At 41.8% G+C, this 27,325-nt stretch overlaps 1 protein-coding gene across 4 annotated transcripts in view; it reads left to right on the forward strand.

Moving 5' to 3' along the window:
* Positions 1-27,325, forward strand: part of col11a1a (collagen, type XI, alpha 1a) — a 363,765-nt gene that overhangs the window by 326,026 nt on the left and 10,414 nt on the right. For all 4 annotated transcript variants that reach the window (XM_034171602.1, XM_034171606.1, XM_034171594.1 and 1 more), the window contains 11 exons: positions 3,478-3,531; positions 11,976-12,083; positions 12,351-12,404; positions 12,749-12,802; positions 14,915-15,022; positions 23,089-23,142; positions 23,233-23,268; positions 23,358-23,411; positions 24,821-25,067; positions 26,105-26,217; positions 26,650-26,718. In XM_034171602.1, coding sequence (XP_034027493.1) covers positions 3,478-3,531; positions 11,976-12,083; positions 12,351-12,404; positions 12,749-12,802; positions 14,915-15,022; positions 23,089-23,142; positions 23,233-23,268; positions 23,358-23,411; positions 24,821-25,067; positions 26,105-26,217; positions 26,650-26,718 — 951 coding nt within the window. The remainder of the gene's footprint in view (positions 1-3,477; positions 3,532-11,975; positions 12,084-12,350; positions 12,405-12,748; positions 12,803-14,914; positions 15,023-23,088; positions 23,143-23,232; positions 23,269-23,357; positions 23,412-24,820; positions 25,068-26,104; positions 26,218-26,649; positions 26,719-27,325) is intronic.

Genomic DNA, 27,325 nt, shown 5'->3' on the forward strand with positions numbered 1-27,325 from the left:
TAACTGACAGAGGTTAGTACAGCCCATTTTCAAAACCTGGTTGAAAAGTAGAACATATCCTGAAATAGATTTGGTTAAATTATGGGTCAGATGTGGATGAATGGGTGAAGTCATGATCAAACAATGCAACCTTGAGTGATTCACTCATGAGTAAATTTTATGAAAATGTTAGGCTTGTTCCAAAATATGCACTACTACATTGTGCATTTAATAAATGAAAATAAATGAAATACTGGGAACTGGGAAATACATGCATTAATTTCACCAGACTTTGGTTTGTCTTGTATTAGTGACCATTACATTTTGGGGTGGTACCATTTTGTGTAATACAGAACATCACAATAACTTTCTTGATACCTGAATCCTGTGGAGCCAACAAAAACCTGCTGTGGCAACCTTGAAGCGAAGCACACACCTACATATTGGCTCCAGTTGCTGCCCGAACTGAACCGGCTCTTTGTGCTGATGAAGAGCCTGCCTCTTCACCACCTTTAAGAGGTGCACATCAGAAGAAGATGAAAGCCGCCAGACAGAAGGCAATCTCACATGGCAATCTCTCCATCAATAGCACTCAGCCTGCAGTCTGTGGATCAGAGTGGAATGTGGACGGGCAGCTGTTTTGAAGACAAATGAGTGGAGTTGGAGGTGAAAGAAACTGTTGCGTGTCAGTAGATTGAGACCAGAAACCAAAGATGATCTGCTGGCAGAGCGTTACAGAAGATGAAAGTGTGTTTTTTCTCTGTATCTGACCAAGTCAGTCTAATAAACCTTTACAGAAAATAAAAGATATTCATGGACACTGGATTGCCATCTCTGATCTGTATTGCAATCTTTGAAAAATCTGATTAAACTAAATTCTAATCCAATTACATTTGTTCTGCAAATCTGACTGGTTAAGCATGTGAGATTTCCGACGATAAAATATCGTGTTGATGGTGGCAAAATATTCTACTGTTTCACATTTGATGTATTACTATGCACCCTGACCGCTTTGCTACGCGGATGCCAATATTTGACCGTTTCACATTTGATGTATTACTCTACACATGGTGCTGTCAGATGAGAGCGAGAGAAACTGGTGGAGCAACGATACATTTGCTACAGTAAGCTTCGCTGACCAAATAACTTACAGATAATAAACAGTACAAAGAATGGAATTGGATTACAATGGGAATAACCCCCTGGTCTCTGATGACTTGCGGGCATTAATGCTGGATTACGGTCACAAATAGCCAATAGATGGCAGTGTTGTATGCATTTTGATCCATCTACTGGATGGCAGTGTGAATGGCACCTGATTATGTTCTACGGTTGTTGAGCTGAATCACAACTTAACAAACAGAATTTTCAGTTTTGCAAATGCCATTTTTTTTACAAATGAAAAAAATGACATATTTTACAAATACACATTTGTTTGTAAAAACCAACACACACATTGCAGTAACTTGTGTGTTGGTTTTACATCAATCAGTGATGAGGGACGGCTAATTTTACCCATAATGCCTTTTGGCATCTGTGTGTTAATGTTCAAATGTTCAGAATTAGTTAAATTAAAAATTATTTTAAATTAAAAGATATGTGTTATATTTTCACTTTGTAAACATGACAGAGTTAACATTAATGCAGTTAAACTATCCGGATTAATTTGGTTTATAAATCAAAACCACGAGTCAAACCTGTTTTCTTTTTCAGGACTTCTGCCTCATGTCTGTAAATGATGCTTCCTTACAGCAGAGGGCAGGATGCACAAAGACAGGAGCGCTGACTCGCTGGTTGTGTTGGGTTTGTGACTGTCTTCGATTCTAATCAGAAGTGTTGGTGGTGCTTAAACTCAAAACTGGCTTGTCAGTTGCTGAGAGTGTACCAAAGACAATACTGACAGTTAGTGGTTAGTGATTAGCTGTAGCATCCGCCAAATGTTTTAGTGTTATAAAAGTTAACTTTTCAGTTAGCTGATTAGCGGTTATCAAAGCCAACGTTTTGGTTAGCTATGCCCACCACTGGCTAAATGCAACCCAACACAAATGGGACAAATAATCCATGTCATGTGACCTACAAAGCGCCAATCGAAAGACAAGGATCCACTCAGCCATTATATAATCTTCACTGTATATAAAGAGTTCTAAAATTATTCTCTATAACATCGAGACATAAACAGCTCTCAACTCGATGTTAGTTCAATAAAAACATAAAAGTCAAAATAATGGCTTGCATAAGTATGTGAACCATTTAATACAACAACTAAACATCACTTTCACAGCCACTTTTCTTGAGACAAGTGAGTGCGTATCTCTTGCACTTCATTTCCACTATGTTTCCAAAATACAGAAACTAAAACTAATCTGTGTGGTAAATTGGTCTGGAGCAGATAGTCCAGAAAATGAATGTCCACCAGCCATTAAGGGGTACTGTATCAGTTGAATTTGTTCAAGGTCACTCAAGGTCAAATTAGAAGTTGCATATTATAATTGTGAGCTAACATATGATTTCCAATCCATGTCTAATGTGTAGTAACCATGTGCCAAACTGGCATCATGCAGCCAGTATAAATGATCAAAGGTTGAACAATCTTGAAAGTGACCTTCAAGATCACTCAAAAGCCACATGTAATGGTGTATTTTGAAAGGCAATATATAACATCTTATTCATGTCAAACACCAACCATGGATGTATCACCTCTGGTTCATGAGCTACAAGGCTTTAAAAAAATAAATTTGCATTGGGCAACAGTTTTGTCATTGCAATGTGACCTTATGCTTTGCTTCAATCAGCATTTGAGATATTTTGTTACTTGTCACACAGACACACACGGGCAGAGAACTTAAGAACTCGCTGTAAAAGTCATGATTTATATGTATTATATTAGGAGGTCCACATAATTGTGCAGTTAATGTGGCTTTCATAGTTTTATTACATTTATTTGTACTGAATGTTTTGTTGTAGAGATTTGTGTTTGCTGTGAGATTGAACAGTAAAATTTTAGATTTTTTATTTATGGCCTAGTTCAAAAATAATGAAGCCAAAGTGTGACATAACCATCAAAATTTAAAAGTGGTATTTTTTGTGAAATGTTATCATTTTAGGTATGGTTATATATATCAGAGTTTCAATATTTCTATTGGTCTCGCTTCAGTCATTGCGAGAAATTATCAGTGCATATATACTATAATGTTGATGAAAAAAGTGCTATTTTTTTTAGTAAATTTCGTGCATATCTCTGGAACCGTGCAATTTTTCCATGAAATTTTCAGTTCTCGTCAAAGAGACTATAGGCAACTCACAGATAAATCTGGATGGTGCTAAATAAAATAATGGCTTGTTCATGACAAATGCAATGCAAATCAGCAGTTAGGCTTCATTATTTTTGAACTAGGCCTTATTTAAAGGTAGTATATGGTATGTGCGCTCTGGTTTTCCACAAGCAGTTTGTTTATGTTTTGTTAAAATGCTAAACTGGTGCACTTTCATCTTCCTCAGGGACCTCCGGGGGCCGCTGGTGCAGAAGGCAGGCAAGGAGAGAAGGGCGCTAAGGTAAAAAAGTCATCCTTCACACAATCGAGTAATCTCAGCAAGTCTCTCAGTAGTCCCCCCCACCACCCCTGCCCCCGCCCTCATTCCCCCTCATGAATTAAAACCACCAAAACACAGAAATAATTCAATTTCCTCCACAGATTAGATGGAAATTTATGGGCATAGTCTATTTCACTAAAAGTAAGATTCATTTGTTTTGCCCATTGTTCTGTGGCTTCATTTCAAGACCGACAAGAGAGCTCAGTGCTATTTATGTCCAGCGTTCAGGTTTTCAGCATACCATTATGCTTTTCTCTTTATAGCATGAATCAGAGCCTGGGGAAATTGCTCTTAGTTTGTTCTTGTTTCACTCAATCCATCTGCTTGTTTCTTTGTTTTTTAGCTTCATGAACCCTCAGAATAAATTGCCATTAGATGGTACATATTGTATACAATACTCTTATTCACAACGATAAACTTCTGATAAATTATGGAAAGCCATCACAATGCCCATGGTAAGTCTGTAAAACATTACAAACTACAATGACTGTGATTGGAGAGACTGTATGTCACATATTTGCCTGTTGTTTCACAAGCTTTTGGTACAGTGGCAGCGAGGAAGACATTGTTAAAAAGAAGACAAATGAACTCTAGAATATCTTGGGGGTCTTTTCATGGGTGGGGTGTGAAATGGAGCATTAGATTGATAGAGAGATTGGGGCTCCATCTGAGGTCTTGTGGACGTTGTACCGGACTGTCATGATGAAGAAAGAGCTGTGCCAGAAGGGAAGACTCTTGATTTACCCATTGATATTCTCACCTATGGACATGAACTTTAGGTAATGACTGAAAGAACAAGGTTGCAGAGAAGCGGTGATATGAGGTTCCCTGTTGGGTATCTGGACTTACACTCAGTGACAGGATGAGAAGCTCAAATATCCAGGAGGGACTCAGATTAGAACCGCTGCTTCTTCATATTGAAAAGAGCCAGCTGAGGTGGTCCGAGTGTCTGGGGAGGATGCCCCCTAGCCATCTCCCTATGGAAGCAACCTAGGGAGACAACCAGGTATCTCCAACTGGGCGGAGGACCCAGAGAAGACCCAGTATATGATGGAGGGATTATGTTTCACAGCTGGCTTGGAACACCTCAGGATCCTCCCGGAACAGTTAATCCCAATTTATAATACTCAGTATCCTCAACTCCGTAGTACACAGAGCCCTCTGCGTCATTGCAAACCCCCCCCCCCCTCCCGAGCCCCTTTCTGTAGCATGACATGCACCTCCCAAAAATTGTAACTACATGTTGAGATGACAGAGACCACATGGAGACTGCATGGGCTGTGATTGAGCCGCTAATTGCATAACTTCCGGAATCTCACTTTTCTGGTTTCACAATCCACAGCTTTCATAGGATAGTAGGCCAGTCTAGGTAGCCACACTGTGCCTCCTACTGTTCTGGTGGTGAATTGCATTGCGACACCCACCAACCCCGACAGAAAACTTTGAGAGGTTCGCAACTGCATCAAAGTGATTGCATGGCCATGGAGTTACAGAGTAGTAGAAGCGTAAAAAGGCCTTTATAGGCCTGTCACACCTTGATGATAGCTGTCGTATGCCGACGTATGAAAATACACAGGCTGATGTCTAATAAGCTATAGGTACGCTTTGTATATGTTAAGAGCACATTGAAGCATGCTGACATACGTCATAGTGTGGCGAGTTCGTCAAAAAATGTTAGGCATGCACAATATTTTCGACATATGCTAGCATATAGTTCATACATCATGCATTCGCGGGCCATAGGTTGCTGCTAAGTTATACGATTGTTCACACACTTTTCTTGTAAGTTACTCATACGAGGGCTGTCAATAAAGTAACGGTCCTTTTTATTTTTTTCAAAAACTATATGGATTTCATTCATATGTTTTACGGCAGACATGCTTGAACCCTCGTGCGCATGCATGAGTTTTTCCACGCCTGTCGGTGACGTCATTCGCCTGTGAGCACTCCTTGTGGGAGGAGTCGTCCAGCCCCTCATCGGAATTCCTTTGTCTGAGAAGTTGCTGAGAGACTGGCGCTTTGTTTGATCAAAATTTTTTCTAAACCTTTGAGACACATCGAAGTGGACACGGTTCGAAAAATTAAGCTGGTTTTCAGTGAAAATTTTAACGGCTGATGAGAGATTTTGAGGTGATTCTGTCGCTTTAAGGACTTCCCACGGTGCGAGACGTCGCTCAGCGCTCTCAGCCGCCGTAGTCAGCCTGTTCAAGCTGAAAATCTCCACATTTCAGGTTCTATTGATCCAGGACGTCGTGAGAGAACAGAGAAGTTTCAGAAGAAGTCGGTTTCAGCATTTTATCCGGATATTCCACTGTTAAAGGAGATTTTTTTAATGAAAGACGTGCAGACGGGTCCGCGCGTCGGGACGCAGCCGCCGCGACGCTCCGCCACAGGAAAAACACCTCTGTTGAAAGCCTTAAGGACAATTTGGAACATGTCCTGCCTGTTAAACAATTTCTCATATACTCACTCCACTGAAAGCCATCAAAAGCCGCCTGGATTTTACAAATGGTTATCAACACGGAGGTGTTTTTCCTGTGCCGCTGCACCGCGTCGGCTGCGTCCCGACGCGCGGATCCGTCCGCACGTCTTTCATTAAAAAAATCTCCTTTAACAGTGGAATATCCGGATAAAATGCTGAAACCGACTTCTTCTGAAACTTCTCTGTTCTCTCACGACGTCCTGGATCAATAGAGCCTGAAATGTGGAGGTTTTCAGCTTGAACAGGCTGACGACGGCGACTGAGAGCGCTGAGCGATGTCTCGCACCGTGGGAAGTCCTTAAAGCGACAGAATCACCTCAAAATCTCTCATCAGCCGTTAAAATTTTCACTGAAAACCAGCTTAATTTTTCGAACCGTGTCCACTTCGATGTGTCTCACAGGTTTAGAAAAAATTTTGATCAAACAAAGCGCCAGTCTCTCAGCAACTTCTCAGACAAAGGAATTCCGAGGAGGGGCTGGACGACTCCTCCCACAAGGAATGCTCACAGGCGAATGATGTCACCGACAGGCGTGGAAAAACTCACGCATGTGCACAAGGGTTCAAGCATGTCTGACGTAAAAACATATGAATGAAATCCATATAGTTTTTGAAAAAAATAAAAAGGACCGTTACTTTATTGACAGCCCTCGTAAGTCGAAATATGTCCACTGATGCTGTCCACTGATTGGCTCAAAAATTGAAAGCTGTGGTCCTAATGCGAACAGTGACTGTTTCAAATATTAAAACCATTTACACCCTGAGTAAATATAAAGTCTTAAACTTACCTGTTCATTTCAATTGGATTCATAATCACAGCCTGATAAAAACTTATCCACATAAAGTGTCCTGATTTTGAAAAATGACATCTGAAAATACTAGTACTATAATAACTAATACTATTACTATTGAGTCTGAAGAAATGTAGCTTTTTAAAAGAAGTCCCTCTGTGTTTTGTGTGTTTCTCAGCCTGAACCAGGGAACACCTGCACTTTTTGCCACAACAAGAAAATTAACTTATTTTAAAAGTTGAAAAAGTCACAGAGCCTCATTCAATCATGTCATTGTTTACCACAGGCATCAGTCGATTCTTCAGCTTTCTGCCGCAATGAAATAAATCCCATGAGCCACCAGGACAAAAATAAAATTTAATTAAATAAAAAAAAATTTAATTACTCTCTTTTGCCTCCATCTGGAGGGGCAAGGCCATGTGACATTGTACATGCGCTCGATGGCATGCATGTCAATATCTACATGCTCTGCCTGCCAGACAAAAGGGTTCTGCTGGCAGTGGAAATGCAAGCCAAACCAGACTTAACTGTTCTGACCTGGACTGCTTGATGGAAACAGATTGGCATACACAGGCAAAATTATCATGGTGGTAGCTGCATAACTTATTCGACATATCCAGCGCATTCACCAGTTTTTTCACAAGTCAGCATAAACTGGCTAACTCATCAATATATGACAGGGCCATTAGAAGACTTGCCTGAGGATAGCAAGTGTGGGATGTGCTGGCTGATTTATTTGTTTATTTTTGTTCACTTGTCTTCATATGACTGTACCTTTAACATGAGCCCTGATGACCTCAGGTAGTGTTTGGTGTCGTATCAGTTACAGGATTTAGGACTGATACCTCATAAATAAAACAGAAACATAAAATTAAGTAGTTATAAATGCAGAGTGAATTTTGATTTGAGCTAAACTGGCAGAGTAGAGCAGTTACTCCAGTGGGGTACCAAGTTGGACTGTCAGTATATAGACTTTGTCATGCTACCTGTTTATGTCCTTGAATAAAACACTTCATCTGCATTGTTCTAGTTCACCCAACTGTAAGTGGGTACCAGCTGTTGGACAGTATGTCCCATGACCCTGTCCTCAGACCATTTGATAACTTCATATCTCTTCTGGGGCGACAGGCTCCATGATGCATACTGTTCTTTGCTTATCACGCCACACAGACAAAACACAGTTTTAATATACCATATACTGTTTCAGATAAACAATGCAAGCAGGTCATCCGCATATAAATGTCAAATGCAACACTTTCCAACCAATGACATAGCTCTATTGATCCACTCACAGGGAAAGGCCCGCCCATCTGGGTGCTGGCTGAGAACAGGCCTAAAATGTAGGTGGGGCGCTAGGTCATGGCTCTTGTATGCAGCTCCGGTGGGAAACGTTTGCTGCAAGGGTCCAACGCTGTCATAACAACAGCGTTGGACAGCGTTCATTCCATGAGGGTATCTTTGTAATACAACCCCTGGCAAAAATTATGGAATCACCGGCCTCAGAGGATGTTCATTCAGTTGTTTAATTTTGAAGAAAAAAGCAGATCACAGACATGACACAAAACTAAAGTCATTTCAAATGGCAACTTTCTGGCTTTAAGAAACACTATAAGAAATCAAGAAAAAAAGATTGTGGCAGTCAGTAACAGTTACTTTTTTAGACCAAGCAGAGGAAAAAAATATGGAATCACTCAATTCAGAGGAAAAAATTATGGAATCACCCTGTAAATTTTCATCCCCCAAATTAACACCTGCATCAAATCAGATCTGCTCATTGACATTGACCCTATGCCATGACATTGACCCTATGTGTCTTTTTGCAAGGAATGTTTTTGCAGTTTTTGCTCTATGGCAAGATGCATTATCATCTTGAAAAATGATTTCATCATCCCCAAACATCCTTTCAATTGTCCAAAATATCAACATAAACTTGTGCATTTATTGATGATGTAATGACAGCCATCCCCAGTGCCTTTACCTGACATGCAGCCCCATATCATCAATGACTGTGGAAATTTACATGTTCTCTTCAGGCAGTCATCTTTATAAATCTCATTGGAACGGCACCAAACAAAAGTTCCAGCATCATCACCTTGCCCAATGCAGATTCGAGATTCATCACTGAATATGACTTTCATCCAGTCATCCACAGTCCACAAATGCTTTTCCTTAGCCCATTGTAACCTTGTTTTTTTCTGTTTAGGTGTTAATGATGCCTTTCGTTTAGCTTTTCTGTATGTAAATCCCATTTCCTTTAGGCGGTTTCTTAGAGTTCGGTCACAGACATTGACTCCAGTTTCCTCCCATTCGTTCCTCATTTGTTTTGTTGTACATTTTTGGATTTTTGAGACATATTGCTTTAAGTTTTCTGTCGTGAAGCTTTAATGTCTTCCTTGGTCTACCAGTATGTTTGCCTTTAACAACCTTCCCATGTTGTTTGTATTTGGTCCAGAGTTTAGACACAGCTGACTGTGAACAACCAACATCTTTTGCAACATTGCGTGATGATTTACTCTCTTTTAAGAGTTTGATAATCCTCTCCTTTGTTTCAATTGACATCTCTCGTGTTGGAGCCATGATTCATGTCAGTTCACTTGGTGCAACAGCTCTCCAAGGTGTGTTCACTCCTTTTTAGATGCAGACTAACGAGCAGATCTGATATGATGCAGGTGTTAGTTTTGGGGATGAAAATTTACAGGGTGATTCCATAATTTTTTCCTCAGAATTGAGTGATTCCATATTTTTTTCCTCTGCTTGGTCTAAAAAAGTAACCGTTACTGACTGCCACAATCTTTTTTTCTTGATTTCTTATAGTGTTTCTTAAAGCCAGAAAGTTGCCATTTGAAATGACTTTAGTTTTGTGTCATGTCTGTGATCTGCTTTTTTTCTACAAAATTAAACAACTGAATGAACATCCTCCGAGGCCGGTGATTCCATAATTTTTGCCAGGGGTTGTGCAACATCTGATTTTGAAGTCCATTTCCTGTCAGTCTTTTGAGACTTCGAGTTCGCTCACCACATTAAACTACAGGGGAGGGGATCCAAAGGGAGAAGATTGTGTTGTTTATCTGAAACAGTACATGTCATATCAAAACTGTGTTCTGTCTGTGTGACGTGATAAGCAAAGAACAGTATGCATCATAGCGCCTGTCGCCCCAGAGGAGATATAAAGTTATCAAATGGTCCGAGGACAGGGTCATGGGACATGCTGTCCAACACAGCCTTGGCTGGGGAAGTAACTTGTGATGGACTAGTGTACCATCCATGGGTCGTCAGAGACTCCACAATCCACAATTGATGATAGAAAAGTTAAAATTTAAAGTTAATGAGCATTATCGCAATCTTTGCGACCCAATTTGGGTTGTTTTTTTCTGACTAAAATGAGTTTTTTGCTGAATGTAATAATTTGCACATCTCATACAATGCAACAAACAAAAATAATTTCATAGTGAAATCTTTAAAAATTAAAGTGTTTGAAATGTTTCTGTTTGTACATATGACACTGATAATATCCCACATAACCTTATAATGGTTTTTGGCCGATCACCACCACAGACAGCTGTCTGGAGGGAGTCCTGTCAAAGCACACTTTTTTGCTTTTTTTTGCTTTTTTTACCGGACATAAAAATTGAGACTGGCCTTATATCACACACTGCTAATTTGTACATTTTAAAATGCATTGCTTTTGCCTGAGAGTGTTGTATGTCTTTGCAGACAACCAAATCACAGCTGGTGATTTGGTTGTCAAACGGGAATTCAAATGGGAAACTATGTTCTCATGTTCTCAAAATATGGTGTAGCAGCATTTACTGTGGTGCCAATTTTGACTCTCAGTCGGATGAACAGGAGGACTGGCTTTTTTCATAACTCAGTCTTGTTGACTTGTCCTCAATGATCTATATACAAGCCTAAAACCTAAAACTGTTCACAGCTGATCCACAGCTGGTCTTGTTATTTAAAAGAAAACACACACACACACACACACCATGAAATGCAAAAAGAAAACATCCGAACACCATATCAAGAGCTTTGGTTATGTGCTGAGATCGAAGTAGAAGGTATCACACTTAGAGACTTTGATTGTATACCACAGCTAAACAAAACCCAGAACAACCAGGGAATGTGTTTTTATTTCTTTGTAATTGGGTGAAGTTAACACAACAAATTGCTTATGATCAATGACTGTAGATTGAACACAGTAGCAAAACTTGTTAACCTTTTCAAAATGTCCATGTTCTGATTCATAGACTTTTGTGTCATTGGAAGACAAACAATGTAACACTTTTGGAGGGATGAAAAGCCAGTAGAATGAATACTAGTGCAATTTAAAAATACTGACATGCATTCAGATCTGTAAGTATCTGAACAGTGACACAGTTTATAATTTTGCATTTGCACAGGACCACAATGGAGGTGAAACAAAGAAGTCTTGATGTCTTTGTAGTGTATACATTCAACATTAATTCAAGGAGATTAACAAAAATATTGCATTTTCCGTAGCCTTAGCATTTTTCGAGGAAGTAAGTAACTGGACAAATTAAATGTATGAATTCCTACAAATTCTAATACAAATCATAATTTTTACAGATAATTTTATGGATACATGAACATTTCCAAGTCATGGAATATGGCTTGGACTATATTTACATCAGACCTTGAGAAATACCTACACAGTATGGTATTGTATGGTGAATCTAGGCAGTTCACATAAACTCACTGTGCAAGAACAAGACTAGTGAGGGAAGCCACCAAGACACTCATAACAACTCTGAGCTTTCTATGGCTATGACTGGAGAAACTACGCTCAATGCAGCTGTTGTCTTTGGCACCACTAGTCACTGCACCATGGTACAGTGAAACAGATTTTCACGCAAGGTATAATGCATCAGCTCTAGGCTCAAGTCGTTCATGTGCCTTCAAACAACCTGTAGCTGGAAATCCATTTGGTATTTACTGTTCATTTCGACATCCAACATTCTGCATTCAGTTAACAGCAGAGGGCAACTTCCATCACTGTCCATTGATGGAAAAAAAAAATGCAAGTTGAACTATTGCCATTAACCGCTAATGGTTAGTGCTTATTTTAAAGGTGTTACCTTGTTCTGCGGTGTTTTAATTTTTGTACACCATACAGGGTGAGGCTGGTGCTGAGGGCCCAGCAGGAAAAACTGGACCAGTCGGGCCCCAGGGACCTCCTGGAAAACCCGGTCCAGAGGGTCTCCGAGGAATCCCCGGCCCTGTCGTAAGTCATAGTTACAATTAATTCAACTGCACTTTCACAGACACATATGCTGAAAGGCAAACTAGTAGTATATTGCCAAGGCGTGATGATAGACTTCATGGAATAATCAATGCTCCCATTGGGCTGATACCTTTAGAGTTGCTTGTTTATGCTAACATTTTTCCAGTTTGGGCTATTAATCACTGGGCCAAACAAAGAAAATCAATCGCACACTTGAGCACATACTGTGGGCTACAATTCTAAATACAAATGGATGGTTTTTAACAGGGTGAACAAGGACTGCCCGGCTCACCAGGACAAGACGGTCCACCCGGACCCATGGTTAGTATGAAAAAGACACTCTTCTTTTTAAACCAGGCATTTATATATATATATATATATATATATATATATATATATATATATATATATATATATATATATATATATATATATATATATAGTACACAACTTTCTCTGCTTTGCTTAATGGAATTCATTTGTTGTTTTCCCTGCAATGTCTCTTGTTCCTTCTGCTGGTGCTTCACTTCTCTTTTTGTTCTCTTGTCACACTCATCATTTCTATTTCAAGTTTTCTGTATTCAGTACCTTCCTTGCACAGCTCTACCACTCTCATATTTTTTTCTCTGTTAAATTGATTTGTAACTTCTGCTATCCTGGTTTAGGGCCCTCCAGGTCTTCCTGGTCTGAAAGGTGACCCTGGCAGCAAAGGTGAAAAGGTGAGCATTACCTTTTTCCCCTGTGTCAATCTGCACAGCGATTTCATTTCCCCTGTGCCCCAACTGGATGGAAGATTAACCTCAAAACTGTGAAATAACCTGCAGGACAGTGAGTGAAATGCAACTTGCAGGATTTTGCAGCTGATGAAAAGTAGCACAATCTTCCAGATTTACAAGGCATTGTTGATAGCAAATGTCAGTCTGTGTTACCATTTAGGAGAGCAAAGTAGTTTTTGTCATTCTTTCCGTAAGGGGGAAAGATGCATCTGAGTGATGTATCACTCTAATCTGTGTAATCTTACCGTTCTGTGCCTCTGTCAAATTTGCTGGTGAAATATAACTGCAAAGAATATTCAGACAGCACACATTACTCTCTAAATTGCCTCCCACACATGGACACAGTGGCTTGAGCCAGAAAGCACTTTAAAACTGCGATCGAGGCGCCGGGTCACACGCTGTGTGTTTTTTACCCTGTCAAATCACCGCCTGGTCAAAACTGGCCTATTTCAAAGTCATCATCCTCATGAATTGGCTTTTTTTTTTTTTTAGGTCTGTACGAGGTCTGTCAATAAAGTAACGGTCCTTTTTATTTTTTTCAAAAACTATATGGATTTCATTCATATGTTTTTACGTCAGACATGCTTGAACCCTCGTGCGCATGCGTGAGTTTTTCCATGCCTGTCGGTGACGTCATTCGCCTGTGAGCACTCCTTGTGGGAGGAGTCGTCCAGCCCCTCGTCGGAATTCCTTTGTCTGAGAAGTTGCTGAGAGACTGGCGCGTTGTTTGATCAAAATTTTTTCTAAATCTGTGAGACACATCGAAGTGGACACGGTTCGAAAAATTAAGCTGGTTTTCAGTGAAAATTTTAACGGCTGATGAGAGATTTTGAGGTGATACTGTCGCTTTAAGGACTTCCCACGGTGCGAGACGTCGCGCAGCGCTCTCAGCCACCGTCGTCAGCCTGTTCAAGCTGAAAACCTCCACATTTCAGGCTCTATTGATCCAGGACGTCGTGAGAGAACAGAGAAGTTTCAGAAGAAGTCGGTTTCAGCATTTTATCCAGATATTCCACTGTTAAAGGAGATTTTTTTAATGAAAGACGTGCGGACGGGTCCGCGCGTCGGGACGCAGCCGGCGCGGTGCGGCGGCACAGGAAAAACACCTCTGTGTTGATAACCATTTGTAAAATCCAGGCGGCTTTTGATGGCTTTCAGTGGAGTGAGTATATGAGAAATTGTTTAACAGCAGGACATGTTCCAACTTGTCCTTAAGGCTTTCAACAGAGGTGTTTTTCCTGTGGCGGAGCGTCGTGTCGGCTCCAAGCACGTCCGCACGTCTTTCATTAAAAAAATCTGCTTTAACAGTGGAATATCCGGATAAAATGCTGAAACCGACTTCTTCTGAAACTTCTCTGTTCTCTCACGACGTCCTGGATCAATAGAGCCTGAAATGTGGAGGTTTTCAGCTTGAACAGGCTGATGACGCTGCCTGAGAGCGCTGAGCGACGTCTCGCACCGTGGGAAGTCCTTAAAGCGACAGAATCACCTCAAAATCTCTCATCAGCTGTTAAAATTTTCACTGAAAACCAGCTTAATTTTTCGAACTGTGTCCACTTCAATGTGTCTCACAGGTTTAGAAAAAATTTTGATCAAACAACGCGCCAGTCTCTCAGCAACTTCTCAGACAAAGGAATTCCGACGAGGGGCTGGATGACTCCTCCCACAAGGAGTGCTCACAGGCGAATGACGTCACCGACAGGCGTGGAAAAACTCACGCATGCGCACGAGGGTTCAAGCATGTCTGACGTAAAAACATATGAATGAAATCCATATAGTTTTTGAAAAAGATAAAAAGGACTGTTACTTTATTGACAGCCCTCGTATTTCCTTGCTTTATTTCTTTATTTTGTCCAGTTTAAGAGTCATTTTGATTTTAAATCTCTAGGACGTATGTTGTAATGAAACACCACCTTTTGCAACATCTCATTTGCATTTCTCTTTTGTGGAAGACAGCAGTGACCGGTTTGTTTCTGACATGTGCTGCAGCTTTAACATTTCATTTGCTGTTCTTATGTGTGTTTGTGCATGCACATGTTTGTTTTCATCATGTAGGGTCATCCAGGTCTGATTGGTCTGATTGGACCTCCTGGTGAGCAAGGAGAGAAGGGAGACAGAGGTTTACCCGGGCCCCAGGGTTCTCCCGGTAGCAAGGGCGATGGTGTAAGTGATTTATGACTCCACTCTAACGCTGACCCTTGGGCCACTCACCTTTTTCCTCGACTTTTTTTTTTTTTTTTTAAGCCCATTTGTCCTTCTATGAGTACAGGTCTTGCTGTTGTACTTCACTACCGAATGTGCAACAGCCGGTCCCAAAACTGCAAACACACAGCGTGACTTACCGTATCCACAGAGGGCTAACTCTCAAACCTGCTTATTGAAGGAACTCTTGACCGTCAGGGTTGATCATTCAAACTATTTAAAAGTGCAGCTTGAGCAATTTCAGGTGTTGAAAACAAACAGTGAAACAAAATGTGTGCTTTTATTTTATTTATTTATTGCCTTTCTCTGCATAATTTTTGAGCTCCATTTTCAAGTAGCAGCAGTTTTGTTTTGTTGTTCACTGTTATGTGTCGACGCGGGTTGAGGAGCGGACCTGTGTCAGACGGAACCCAGCGCTACAAATAACCAGAAAAGCGGTTCCAAAAACAATATATTTATTTCACCCGCTGGTGCATAAAAAGTGTAAAAACAGAAATAGCGTCCTTCTGGTGGAGTGAAGGCTGGCACGCTCTCCAGCGCCCAAAAGGATCAAAGCCCGGCGCTCCTGGACCCACTACCACCGCCAAACACCCCCCAGGTGGACACGACAAACCGACTCTCTGCGAAGCATAGAAGAGGTGAGGTAAGTTAGCAGTTACAACTAATATCCTTCAAAAGACATACACTATCAGCAACACATGCAGGTCTGTATTTTAAGCTTTATGCAAATGAGCAGCTTCTCACAACAGGTGGAGGACCACTTGTCCGCATGCCACAGCAGTGAGAAGCGAGCTGCACAATCCTCATCACAATTCAAGTATACTGCGTAACAAAATACCAAGTTACTATCAACAATTAGTCAAACACTTAATCACCTTTGATGTGTGCTGACAGCATGTGTCCCTCACCCTTCCTTGCTTCACGGGCTCGATGTGTCAAACCCAGGCGCGGTCCTCAGCGTCTCACAAACGAACATCACAAGGTCGAGTTCCCGGCAGTTCTGCTTGAATCACACATGACTTAAATGCAGAACGCCATCCAATTATCTGCTTCAGCTGAAAGTCTTTAAGGTTGCATGTGAGCACCATTCACAGGTGCTGCACATGATGTTGATGAGGGTGAAGGATTCTTCAGCCAGCACCTTCTCCTCAGACAAATCAGTTCTCATGCCACCTGGAGAGCAAAGAAAAGAAAAGAACACCAAAATATCCAACCACACCCCCCAACACACAACAGTACCCCCCCTTTAACGGGAAGCCTCCCGGCGACCGAACAAACCAGGCCCGAGAACAGCACCTCCCTCCGGGGTCCTCGTCAGGAAGCAGACAGCACCACGCTCCCAAGGTCCACCACAGACAGCAGGACAGGGCACCGCAGCTGGAAGGCCGGCTGGCATCAACAAAAGCCCCAAAACATTCCCCAGTACAATCCAACACACAGGAAAAAACACAAAACCCACCCAAAACCTCCCCAGGGGACCGTCCCATCAAACCCCGGGAAGAAAAGAAAAACACCCAAACGCAAAAACCCAACACAGCCCCACAAACACAATACAAACATAAATGCATAAAAGAAAAATAACAAACAACCCCCCCCAGAAGGCCTTTACCGCCAGTTCCAGGAGGAACAGCCAGAACCAGAATCCCACACAGGTCCCCAGGTATACATGGAGCAAACGGTGCCCCCCAGAGGACCGTACCATCAACCCCAGGAGGTACCCTCCCCACAACCCCGGAACCCCAGACTCGGCCACACTTGGCTAGTTGGCCCCAAGCCAATTCCCCCCCAGAGGACCGTCCCATCAACCCTGGAGGTGGAACCCGGAAGGAAACAGAACAAAATCAAAACTCAACCCCCGGAGGACTACAAAAACAACCCCGGGGGGATATAAAACAACCGTAAACCCTGTTACCCTCCCCGGCACCCCGAAAGACCCCAGGTCCCTCCCAGAGCCCCTCGGCGGCTCAATTTTGGCAAACGGCTCAAAACATTAAGCCGGGGAAGGGAACAGGAAAAACTAACCCAGCCCCAACCCCAAGGCGCAGCGGAGAACCGGAAATACGGCCGGTGCCCCAACTCGACCATACCCCAGCCTCTCGGGAGGGGTGGAACTACCGAAATGGCGAACGGCAACAGATCGGCCCACCCCTCCGACTGAGGTATGTCTCCGCTGCACCACACCCCGGCAACACCAATGACGACCGGTACAAAGGCTCACCGAGGCTGGAGTGGAACCGGGCCCTAACCAAACCAAGAAAAACGCCCCTAACACCCCCCCCCCCTAGGTGCAGAGGTCTTCTGAGAACGCTCAGCGTGACCAACCTGCACCACCCCACAACCCACAAGACAAACGGTCTTGGGGCAAGTGAGGTTGGGGTTAGGGATGTAGGGAAATAAAAAACAACAAAATAAAACGACCCAACAACCCAAACAGAAAATACCTAAAAACACATAAAAAATTAACGATTAAGTGAGCCCAGACGGGCTTCTATCCGCCTAACATTCACTCCACCAGACACGCCTCTGACTACCCAAACAAATTATAACCCCTATTTAAAGAAAACAAAACATTAACCCGTACTAGATTTTTTTTTTTTTATGTGTGTTATTTTGCCTGTCCCAGAACACCTGGAGATACGTCACCATTATTTTTCTTGACGTTTATATGTCGGGGCAATACAGTAATCTCTGCTCGTCCGAGCTGCATGGGCTCGTCAGCAAGAGGAGCCAGAGGTCCCGTCGGAGGAGCCTCAGTGGGGCGAAGAAGAGGTGGCCCAGATCTGTGTCGGGGAAAGCCCCGAGACGAAAAAACCCGCTCTGATGGACGTCCTCTCTCGCGTCCACGCTCCTTCATCCGATCATCTAGACGAATCACCAACGATATTAGCTCATCTAAATCGTTTGGCTCGTCACGGACTGCCAGCTCGTCTTTTAATGACTCATTTAACCCATCTACAAACATTCCTCATAAAGCTGCGGCATTCCAACCTGACTGAGCAGAAACCAGAGAACATTGCATCACCGCACAAGGCTCCGGACGACAAACAATCGGTTCGGACGCCGAATCTCTGGGTGACGGAGTTATCTGCACTAGTATCGATGGTGCCGCAGCTGGAGCAGCAGGAAGCAGAACGGCTTGCGCTGCAAGCTCCGTAACACGGGCGTCTGTTTGTTTAATTTGGTTTGCGAGATGCTGTAATTGCTCCCATATTTTCTCCAAGTGTTCTTGAACTTTTTCGGCAAAAGGAACCGCCTCTGCCGCTGGGTCCATTATGGAATGGCCCGGAACTACTGTTATGTGTCGACACGGGTTGAGGAGCGGACCTGTGTCAGACGGAACCCAGCGCTGCAAATAACCAGAAAAGCGGTTCCAAAAACAATATATTTATTTCACCCGCTGGTGCATAAAAAGTGTAAAAACAGAAATAGTGTCCTTCTGGTGGAGTGAAGGCTGGCACGCTCTCCAGCGCCCAAAAGGATCGAAGCCCGGCGCTCCTGGACCCACTACCACCGCCAAACACCCCCCAGGTGGACACGACAAACCGACTCTCTGCGAAGCATAGAAGAGGTGAGGTAAGTTAGCAGTTACAACTAATATCCTTCAAAAGACACACACTATCAGCAACACATGCAGGTCTGTATTTTAAGCTTTATGCAAATGAGCAGCTTCTCACAACAGGTGGAGGACCACTTGTCCGCATGCCACAGCAGTGAGAAGCGAGCTGCACAATCCTCATCACAATTCAAGTATACTGCGTAACAAAATACCAAGTTACTATCAACAATTAGTCAAACACTTAATCACCTTTGATGTGTGCTGACAGCATGTGTCCCTCACCCTTCCTTGCTTCACGGGCTCGATGTGTCAAACCCAGGCGCGGTCCTCAGCGTCTCACAAACGAACATCACAAGGTCGAGTTCCCGGCAGTTCTGCTTGAATCACACATGACTTAAATGCAGAACGCCATCCAATTATCTGCTTCAGCTGAAAGTCTTTAAGGTTGCATGTGAGCACCATTCACAGGTGCTGCACATGATGTTGATGAGGGTGAAGGATTCTTCAGCCAGCACCTTCTCCTCAGACAAATCAGTTCTCATGCCACCTGGAGAGCAAAGAAAAGAAAAGAACACCAAAATATCCAACCACACCCCCCAACACACAACAGTTCACTCTGTGTTTATCTCTACAAATAAAATTGTTTCCCAGAAGAATTACTCAACAACAAATGAAATGATTTTCAGCAACTCTAGGGAGCACGTTTGGTCAACCATGGAACAGAAAAGAAAAATAAAATCCTAAAATAATAGATTATAAATTTAGATCAGGGATGGACTGGCAGTCTGGCTTAGTGTTTGACATCCAGGCTCCAGAGTGGTTTCCAAAGTGCACATGATGTGGCAACATATGGCAACAACGCATGCTGCACAAAATCACTAGCGTAAAATTAACACTGGCAGTGCTAAATTAACACTGACAGTGTCTATATATTCCTCACTGACCCAGTGTGGACCCATAGAGACACCGTCAGTGTTCATTTAGCACTGGTGATTTTGCAGTGTGCCAGTCCTCATATGACCTGACCTCAGTGACGTGCGGTGAGGTTGATGGCTGGTGAGGCACTGACTTCATCACAATCACATTTAAATACATATGAAGCTCACAGAGTAGCTTATTCACTGTTTGATTTCAGTTAACAGGTTACATTTAAAATCTCATATCAGCATTCTTTATACAGACAAACTGTACCACACAAAAAAGCACATTTAATTAAAAAAAAAAAAAACGTTATTATGGTCTTACCTTTACTTACTCGCAAAAGCTGTCCGCCCAACCGTTGGGCAGATTAGTCATACATTGAACATTACATGTCCAACCGTTGGGCAGTTAAGTCATACATTGAACATTACATGCTCAACCATTGGGCAGATAAGTCATACATTGAACATTACACGCCCAACCATTGGGCAGATAAGTCATACATTGAACATTACACGCCTGACCGTTGGTCAGATAAGTCATACATTGAACATTACACGCCTGACCGTTGGTCAGATAAGTCATACATTGAACATTACATGCTCAACCGTTGGTCAGATAAGTCATACATTGAACATTACACACCTGACCGTTGGTCAGATAAGTCATACATTGAACATTACATGCTCAACCGTTGGGCAGACAAGTCATACATTGAGCATTACACGCCAGACCGTTGGGCAATTAAGTCATACATGGAACATTACACGTCCAACCGTTTGGCAGATAAGTCATACATGGAACATTACACGTCCAACTTTTGACCAAGTAAGTCATACACTGAACATTACACGTCCAACCGTTGGGCAGATAAGTCATACACTGAACATTACACGTCCAACCTTTGGGCAGATAAATCATACATTGAACATTACACGCCCAACCATTGAGCAGATAAGTCATACACTGAACATTACACGCCTGACCGTTGGGCAGATAAATATAATGTCTTACCTTATTTGCCCAACCGTGATTGTATATTTGACACATTTTGTGCATCTGAACTACGTTTTTTACACCACTTTTTTAAGGCTCTATTGCGGCGTGATAAGCGGCGTATGTTTACACATTTAACAACGACATCTATAATTACTGCAAAAAAATAAATAAATAAATCACCGCAATGGATGAAAGCAGACAAACTTCATAAGCATTTTGAACGGAAGCCTGTTAACGACGATGAAACAGTTTTTATGAACAAAATGCTGCTTGTTGCTTGTACGATGGTGTTAGTTTGACACAGTTCCCTGGGTGTGAAGAGCCAAACAGAACCGCTTTAGATCTCAGCCCCTCCGCGGGCTGCAAACCCTCCCACAACCAGCGCAAAAATATCCACCTTTTTTCCCCCGCGTTGAAACCGGACGTGAACTTACAAGCACGCTCATTGGTCGGTTGTGGTTGGGCATATATGCTCACATATTTACTTTAATGAACCAATGGTTGGTCATATAGCCACTCTGTTATTTTTATAAATGAAGTCTGTGTACCGCTCCTTCTGAATAAACACGTCGATGACTTGCTTGTGGAAGTTTTCCTTAGCTTTCTTCAGTTTTAAAAGTCTCTCTTTCAGTGGAGGTCGTGTTCCCACTCTATGTTTGGAGCCTTTTCTGGCTTTGAATGCAAGTGGTCAACCGCTCGTCTGTGATGACACTTCTTTGTAAATTCTTCAGGTCACAATATCCCATCTGAGTCAAGTTGAGAAAATAAGGCAGGAAAAACAGTTTCTTGCTGGACGTCCACACAGCCAGACTTTAGTGTGTCCCACTGTATTTGAAAAGAGCAGCTCTTCTGTTGTCTGAAGCAAACCTTTCAGCTCCGGTCTTTGGTTGTCTTAATTATTACCTCTTGCTTCAATTGAAAGTGCAATTGAGAAAACTGTTTCAGTTTGGATATGTAATCCACCATTCTGAAAGTAAAGTCCAGGCGAGAGGAAAAAATAAATGAATGGCTACTCTCGTAGCTTGCTGTCACTTATCCTGCAGCTGCGGAGTTGCTGCAAGAAGAATCCCTGGGATCACTAGTGCTCCCTAACATGCAGCAGGAGAACTGAGTGCCTGCTTGATGCATTTTTGCAGTCGTTTTGTGATCGCTCAGCACATGAAACATGTTACACACACAGCTGTTGACAAATAAAAAAAAACACTGTACATTATGTACATCAGCTAAACTATGGAATTTAAGTTCAGACAGCCAAAGTGTATGACCATTTTCAACCCAGTCTCACGGCAAGTCGTCATTCAGCAGCACGAAATATACATTAATCTATTGGTTCGCGTGACGAAAAGCGCCTCATTTTTGTCACGGCAGCACAAATTCATTCTAATTCATTCCGTGATAGCTGCACGAAATTAAAAATGAAGTGGCGGGGGGGGGGGGGGTCAGGTGGTTATGGTTAGGGTGGAGGGAAAGAGTAAGATTAGGTTATGGTTAAGGTTAGGGTTGGGGGTAGGAGTAGGGTTAGTAATAGTGAGTTAAAAAAACCCTGTCACGAAAAAAAAAAAAAAAAACGTGAGACTGGGCTGCCATTTTAATAGCGACATACAGAGAAACAGTGAGACGGACTCACTGCACAGCATTCCAGCAGTTAGCCCAGTGATTGCGCATTCCAAGGTGAGGCCCGGCTGGCTACTGCCTCACCGCACATTTCTTCTCAGTATTTGAACAGCAAATGTTTAAATTTGAATAGAAAGCTAATGAAAAAGTTGAAGTTAAAAGGAAAATAACTTTATAGTACAAATCACTGGATAAATATAACAATTTAATTTATTTTTTCATTTTACATATTTTTTCTTTCCATGATGGCTGGTGAGGCTGTACCTCACCTGCCTTCCATGACCACACGTCACTGCCTGACCTGACCTCAGTGCTTCAGGTGAACTATGGTTGTTCTGTCCCTCACTGTGGGACATTAGTAAAGAATATTTTTGAGTTCTTCCTGAGGACAATGTGTCAGATTTTGAAAAAAAAAATTGAACATGAATATATGAGAAGGATCTGAATTTGTAGTAAAGCAAGGGATGAAATACATCAGTAGCATTGTGATGTACTGTGTTTGACTCATGAACTATTTTTTTATTGAACCTGGTTAAAAAAGGTCACAAGGAAAGACTTCAAAAAATAAGTTTCACTCAGTTGTCTAATTTTCTTTTGGGTCTATTTGTTGTGAGATTCAAAGAATACCCACATATGCACTACCCCTCTGAAATTATTTTTTAACCTTATTAATTAGTTCCATAATTCCATGTGAAAATTTTACTAAATAGGTTGGGTCTGTTTTACAAGCATCAGCTCACAAAGTCAGACATTAACATATAAGATCAGATGTTATTGATCCCAATGCTGTGGAAATTATTCACTTATTACAGCAACATCATCAGAGGTTGGCAAGTGACAAAAACAGATAAGAAAAAACAAAATCAGCATGCAGATAGATAGATAGATATTCTTCTCACTCGAGGCTCACTTGTGCTTTTATCTCATCATATCACAGGGTATCAGTGGAGCTTCTGGTCCTCTTGGTCCCCCTGGCCCCCCTGGTCTGCCTGTAAGTCTGATTCACTTATGCATTTAGATTTTACAGTGCAAATAGAATGATTTTTTCTCAGTTGCTGTGATTACATCTCATCTCATCCAGGGCCCTCAAGGTCCTAAAGGAGCCAAGGGTTCACCTGTGAGTATGATATTTGTTTGTCAAAGGTGTAATGCTCCTGTGATGTGCTGTGTAAAATGTATCAATTTAATCCTCTTTTTTCCTCACAGGGTCCCGCTGGTCCAAAAGGAGACACTGGTGCAGTTGGTCCTGCTGGTCCTCCGGTGAGTTCACTGCTTCTGAATCCTATTCTGTTGTGATAGTTTATACAATTATTTAACCCTCTGGGTCCAACGCCGTTGTATAAGACTGCTGAGACCAAGTTTTACTAAATTATAAATAACTTTTTAATGATATGAGATAGAAACTTACGTTTGTTTTGCTGAAAAGTTAACTCTGCGGACTTTCGAGCCAGCCATCCACCATCTTTGTACTCCTCATAGAAGCTGTGTGATGACGTGCGCAATGTGAGTGTCCAATTGGAATTGTTTCACCGTCACATGGTTTTCCATAATCCAATTGTAGGGCAGATTTACCTCACGTGATAAACCAAAGATTGTTTTTAGGTGTGATGTGTTACTAGTTGGCCCATTTGAATAGCCCCCTGGCTGCTGGCTCCAATGCACCCTGTGCCATTACGCACAGCGATCAGTGACAGTGAGCAGACGGAGAGCCTCTCATACAATCTCACGTGCTCAAACAAAGAGTGTGTGAGTATCAGGATTGCTCCACTAGTTTACCTGTGAATGTTATTGGATAAGCCTGTGGCAAACTCTCTCACTCCGGCCTAAAGGACCGTTTACCATATCAATGGAGCGAGGGGGAGGGGCAGCTCCTCAAACTGCGAATGAGCCTTGAAGTGTGAAAGCTGCTTTCAGAGCAGGAGCGAACAAACACACAGTTAACTTAGAAGTAGAAGTTTGTGATGTGACCTTTGTGTAATAGCAGACAGAAATTGCTTTGAAATGAAGACAAACAAAACGCATCGACCATTTTGTATATATTGTTCAAAATGTGCATTTGTGTTTACTGTTTGAACCTTTTTGTTGTACAGTCAAAACAGTTGTTTATTATAGTTTGCTGTGTGTTTTGAATAAATGTGTGTGGAAAATTATTTCCGCTTTACTTTTTCCTTTCTTATTTCTGATTGTAAACCTGTATTACACTTATAAAACACCACTATTGCATATATATTCCGAAAGTAGAGGTTGTCCTGAAAAAAGAGACAAAAAACTTGATTGTGGGATGCAGGGAGAGCTGTTAACAGCAGTAATAAAACATTTATGCCAGGCAAGTGAACTGTCCAAAAAAATGCCCTCAGACCCCAGAGGGTCAAAAAAATAAATCCCTTCGGCCACTCCCTTGTTTACACTTGGGGTCACCACAGCAAATCCAAGGTTGAACTGCATGTTGTATTGGCACAGGTTTTACGCCAGATGCGCCAGATTGAACCGGGAACCTTCAGCACTAAAACCAAGCGCACTAATCACATTTCCACCACCCCTGCCTGTTGATGGTTCGCTGAACTCAAAATGTTATTTTAAAATCATTCAATAGCTCGATGGAGACTTTGATATCAATCACACAGTTTGAAGTACAAAAAAAATTTATTTGTCCATTTTTCACCCAAAAGGGTCCACCAGGTGAAGTTACCCAGCCCCTTCCCATACAATCACCAAAGAAGACCAAGCGCTCAAGTGACATGCAGTCAGACACAGCTGGCACCATTATGGACTACGGCGAGGGCATGGAGGACATCTTTGGTTCTCTGAACAACCTCAAACAGGACATAGAGCGTATGAAGTACCCCATGGGCATACAAAACAACCCCGCCAGGACATGCAAAGATCTGCAACTCTGCCACCCTGAATTTCCTGATGGTAAGACTGAAGAAAGCAGGGGCTAATGAAGGCCAATGGCCCCAAGTCACATGCACTCCTGCCGCAAATTTGTTTGACAAAATTATTGCTATTGTTAATATTACTAATATTCTTAACACAAACAATAAAACTAACACAAAGAACATACATGACAACCATAACACACATAACACAAAATAATAAATAGTATTATTACTGGCAACTCATTAAACATAGCAACTTTTGCAATCAGAAAACTATTTCATTCCATGCTGGGAGCTGAGATGTCTATTTTTATGTGTATTAAAGCACACATTTAAAATTATTTACAATGTTTTCTCTAAATTGAGTTTAATTAAAACTGGTATCTTGACGCATTTGCTCTTTTTAAAAAGTGGGTATTACAAAGTGGCATGAAGTACTTTTTGCAGTATTTTAATTGCACTGTTCACCGACTATACATTCTGGGATTAAGGTTAAAAGGCTGGTGTACAAGTCACTTTAATGTGTCACTGCTGCAAGAGATTTTTAAATGCAAGTTTACTACACCCCTTTGCATTATATGGTACAGAAACATGTTATTTTGACAAACCCGAACTGAACCATGAGTGATTCCTAATGTTTAGTGACATGCTGATCACCGACTGGACACAGTCAGTGTAACACTTACCTTTCTTTTTGCTTTAGTCTCTATTGGGCTGTCTCTATTTGTAAAAACCTCTGCTAATAGTTTAGTTCAGACTCAATAACTTGGCTGCACAACATTCTAATTGACCTCTCAGTACCTTGGACCTTTCAACATTGGCATATGTTTCCTAGTTCAGCAGTAAGGCTCAATAAAGACAAATTATCATTGTATTAAGTAACTATTTTTGTCAAAATCATTGCACAGAAATACGATTTCACCAAAAATAGTTAGGAGACAAGGGATGAAAATAAGCAGCAAATTACTTCAAAGCAGAATTTGATGCTTCCAGTTTCATTTACAAATAAAGATTTAAGCTACTTTATGGAGACATAACTGGAATATGATGTCTGAGTATTCTCGGGTTCCTCAGGCGAATACTGGATTGATCCAAACCAAGGCTGCTCTGGGGATTCCTTCAAAGTCTACTGTAACTTCACTGCCGGGGGCGAAACCTGCATCTACCCAGATAATAAGTCCAACGGGGTAAGTGGCTATACACAAGACCCCCCAACTGTCTTTTGAAGAATTATTTGTCATGAAATATTTAGCAATCATTTTAAGCTTTCAAGCAAACACATCAGCACACAGCACAGTAAAGAGGTTGCTGAAGGAAGCCATTTGATTTGCAGCGGTGCTTGTCTTGTTCAGATTAAATATTCACTTTTGTGCAAACAACAGAAACACCACCAAAAGGCATGTATTGGAAAATAACAAGGCTCTGTGAAGTAAGGAAGATATATTTCAATGATATTAAAATTGAAAAAACATTTGTCTGATCCCAGTTGATCAACAATGATGCTACTCCTGAGGCTGTGCCTGCTGAAGCAAGCTTTCTTCATGTTCTCCTTATGTCTTATAACATAAAAAATAATAATGCTCATCAGTAATATGCTGTCTGCTTTTTGTTTTCTATAGGTTAGAATATCTTCGTGGCCCAAAGAGGTCCCTGGCTCATGGTTCAGTGAATTTAAGCGTGGTAAAATAGTAAGTACTCTTTCTCTTCCTGCTGTCAGCCACCTCCTCCAGCTCACTGCCCAAAAGCCAAACTTCTTCACTCAGCACCATACTAAAAGGACCTGTGCAGCAGTTCTGTGCAACGGCAGGGGGCCTGCTAATAGGCTCTAAAAGCAGCAGCTCCTGCAAAATTGTCAGGCAGTGACCCAAAGTTGCTCCCCATAAAGAAACCGTAATCTACCTAATGGTTTGAGTATATTCATATTTTATTCAAAATCGGAACAGAGAGGATTCTGTGAACATAATGCTTTTATCATGAATAAGATTGGCTTTAAGCTAAACTAATATGTGCCCTTTTGATGTTAGGGCCTCATTTTCAGTTAAATTGTCCAAACAACACAATAACAAAAATGAGCAGGCCTCTGTTTAAGACCTTCTATGACTCTGCTCTAGCCTCAGCTCTCCTCTGTGCTGTCATCTGTTGGGCCCCGGGCAGCACAGAGCGGGAGAGAAAGAGACTGAATAAGCTGGTCAGGAAGTCCAGCTCTGTCCTGGGCTGTCCTCTGAAGTCTCTGGAGGAGGTGGCTGAGAGGAGGGTGTTAACCAAGTTCAAGTCCATCATAAACAACTCCTCTCA

This window comes from Thalassophryne amazonica, chromosome 1 (genome assembly GCF_902500255.1).
Source record: "Thalassophryne amazonica chromosome 1, fThaAma1.1, whole genome shotgun sequence".
NCBI classification, from domain to species: domain Eukaryota; kingdom Metazoa; phylum Chordata; class Actinopteri; order Batrachoidiformes; family Batrachoididae; genus Thalassophryne; species Thalassophryne amazonica.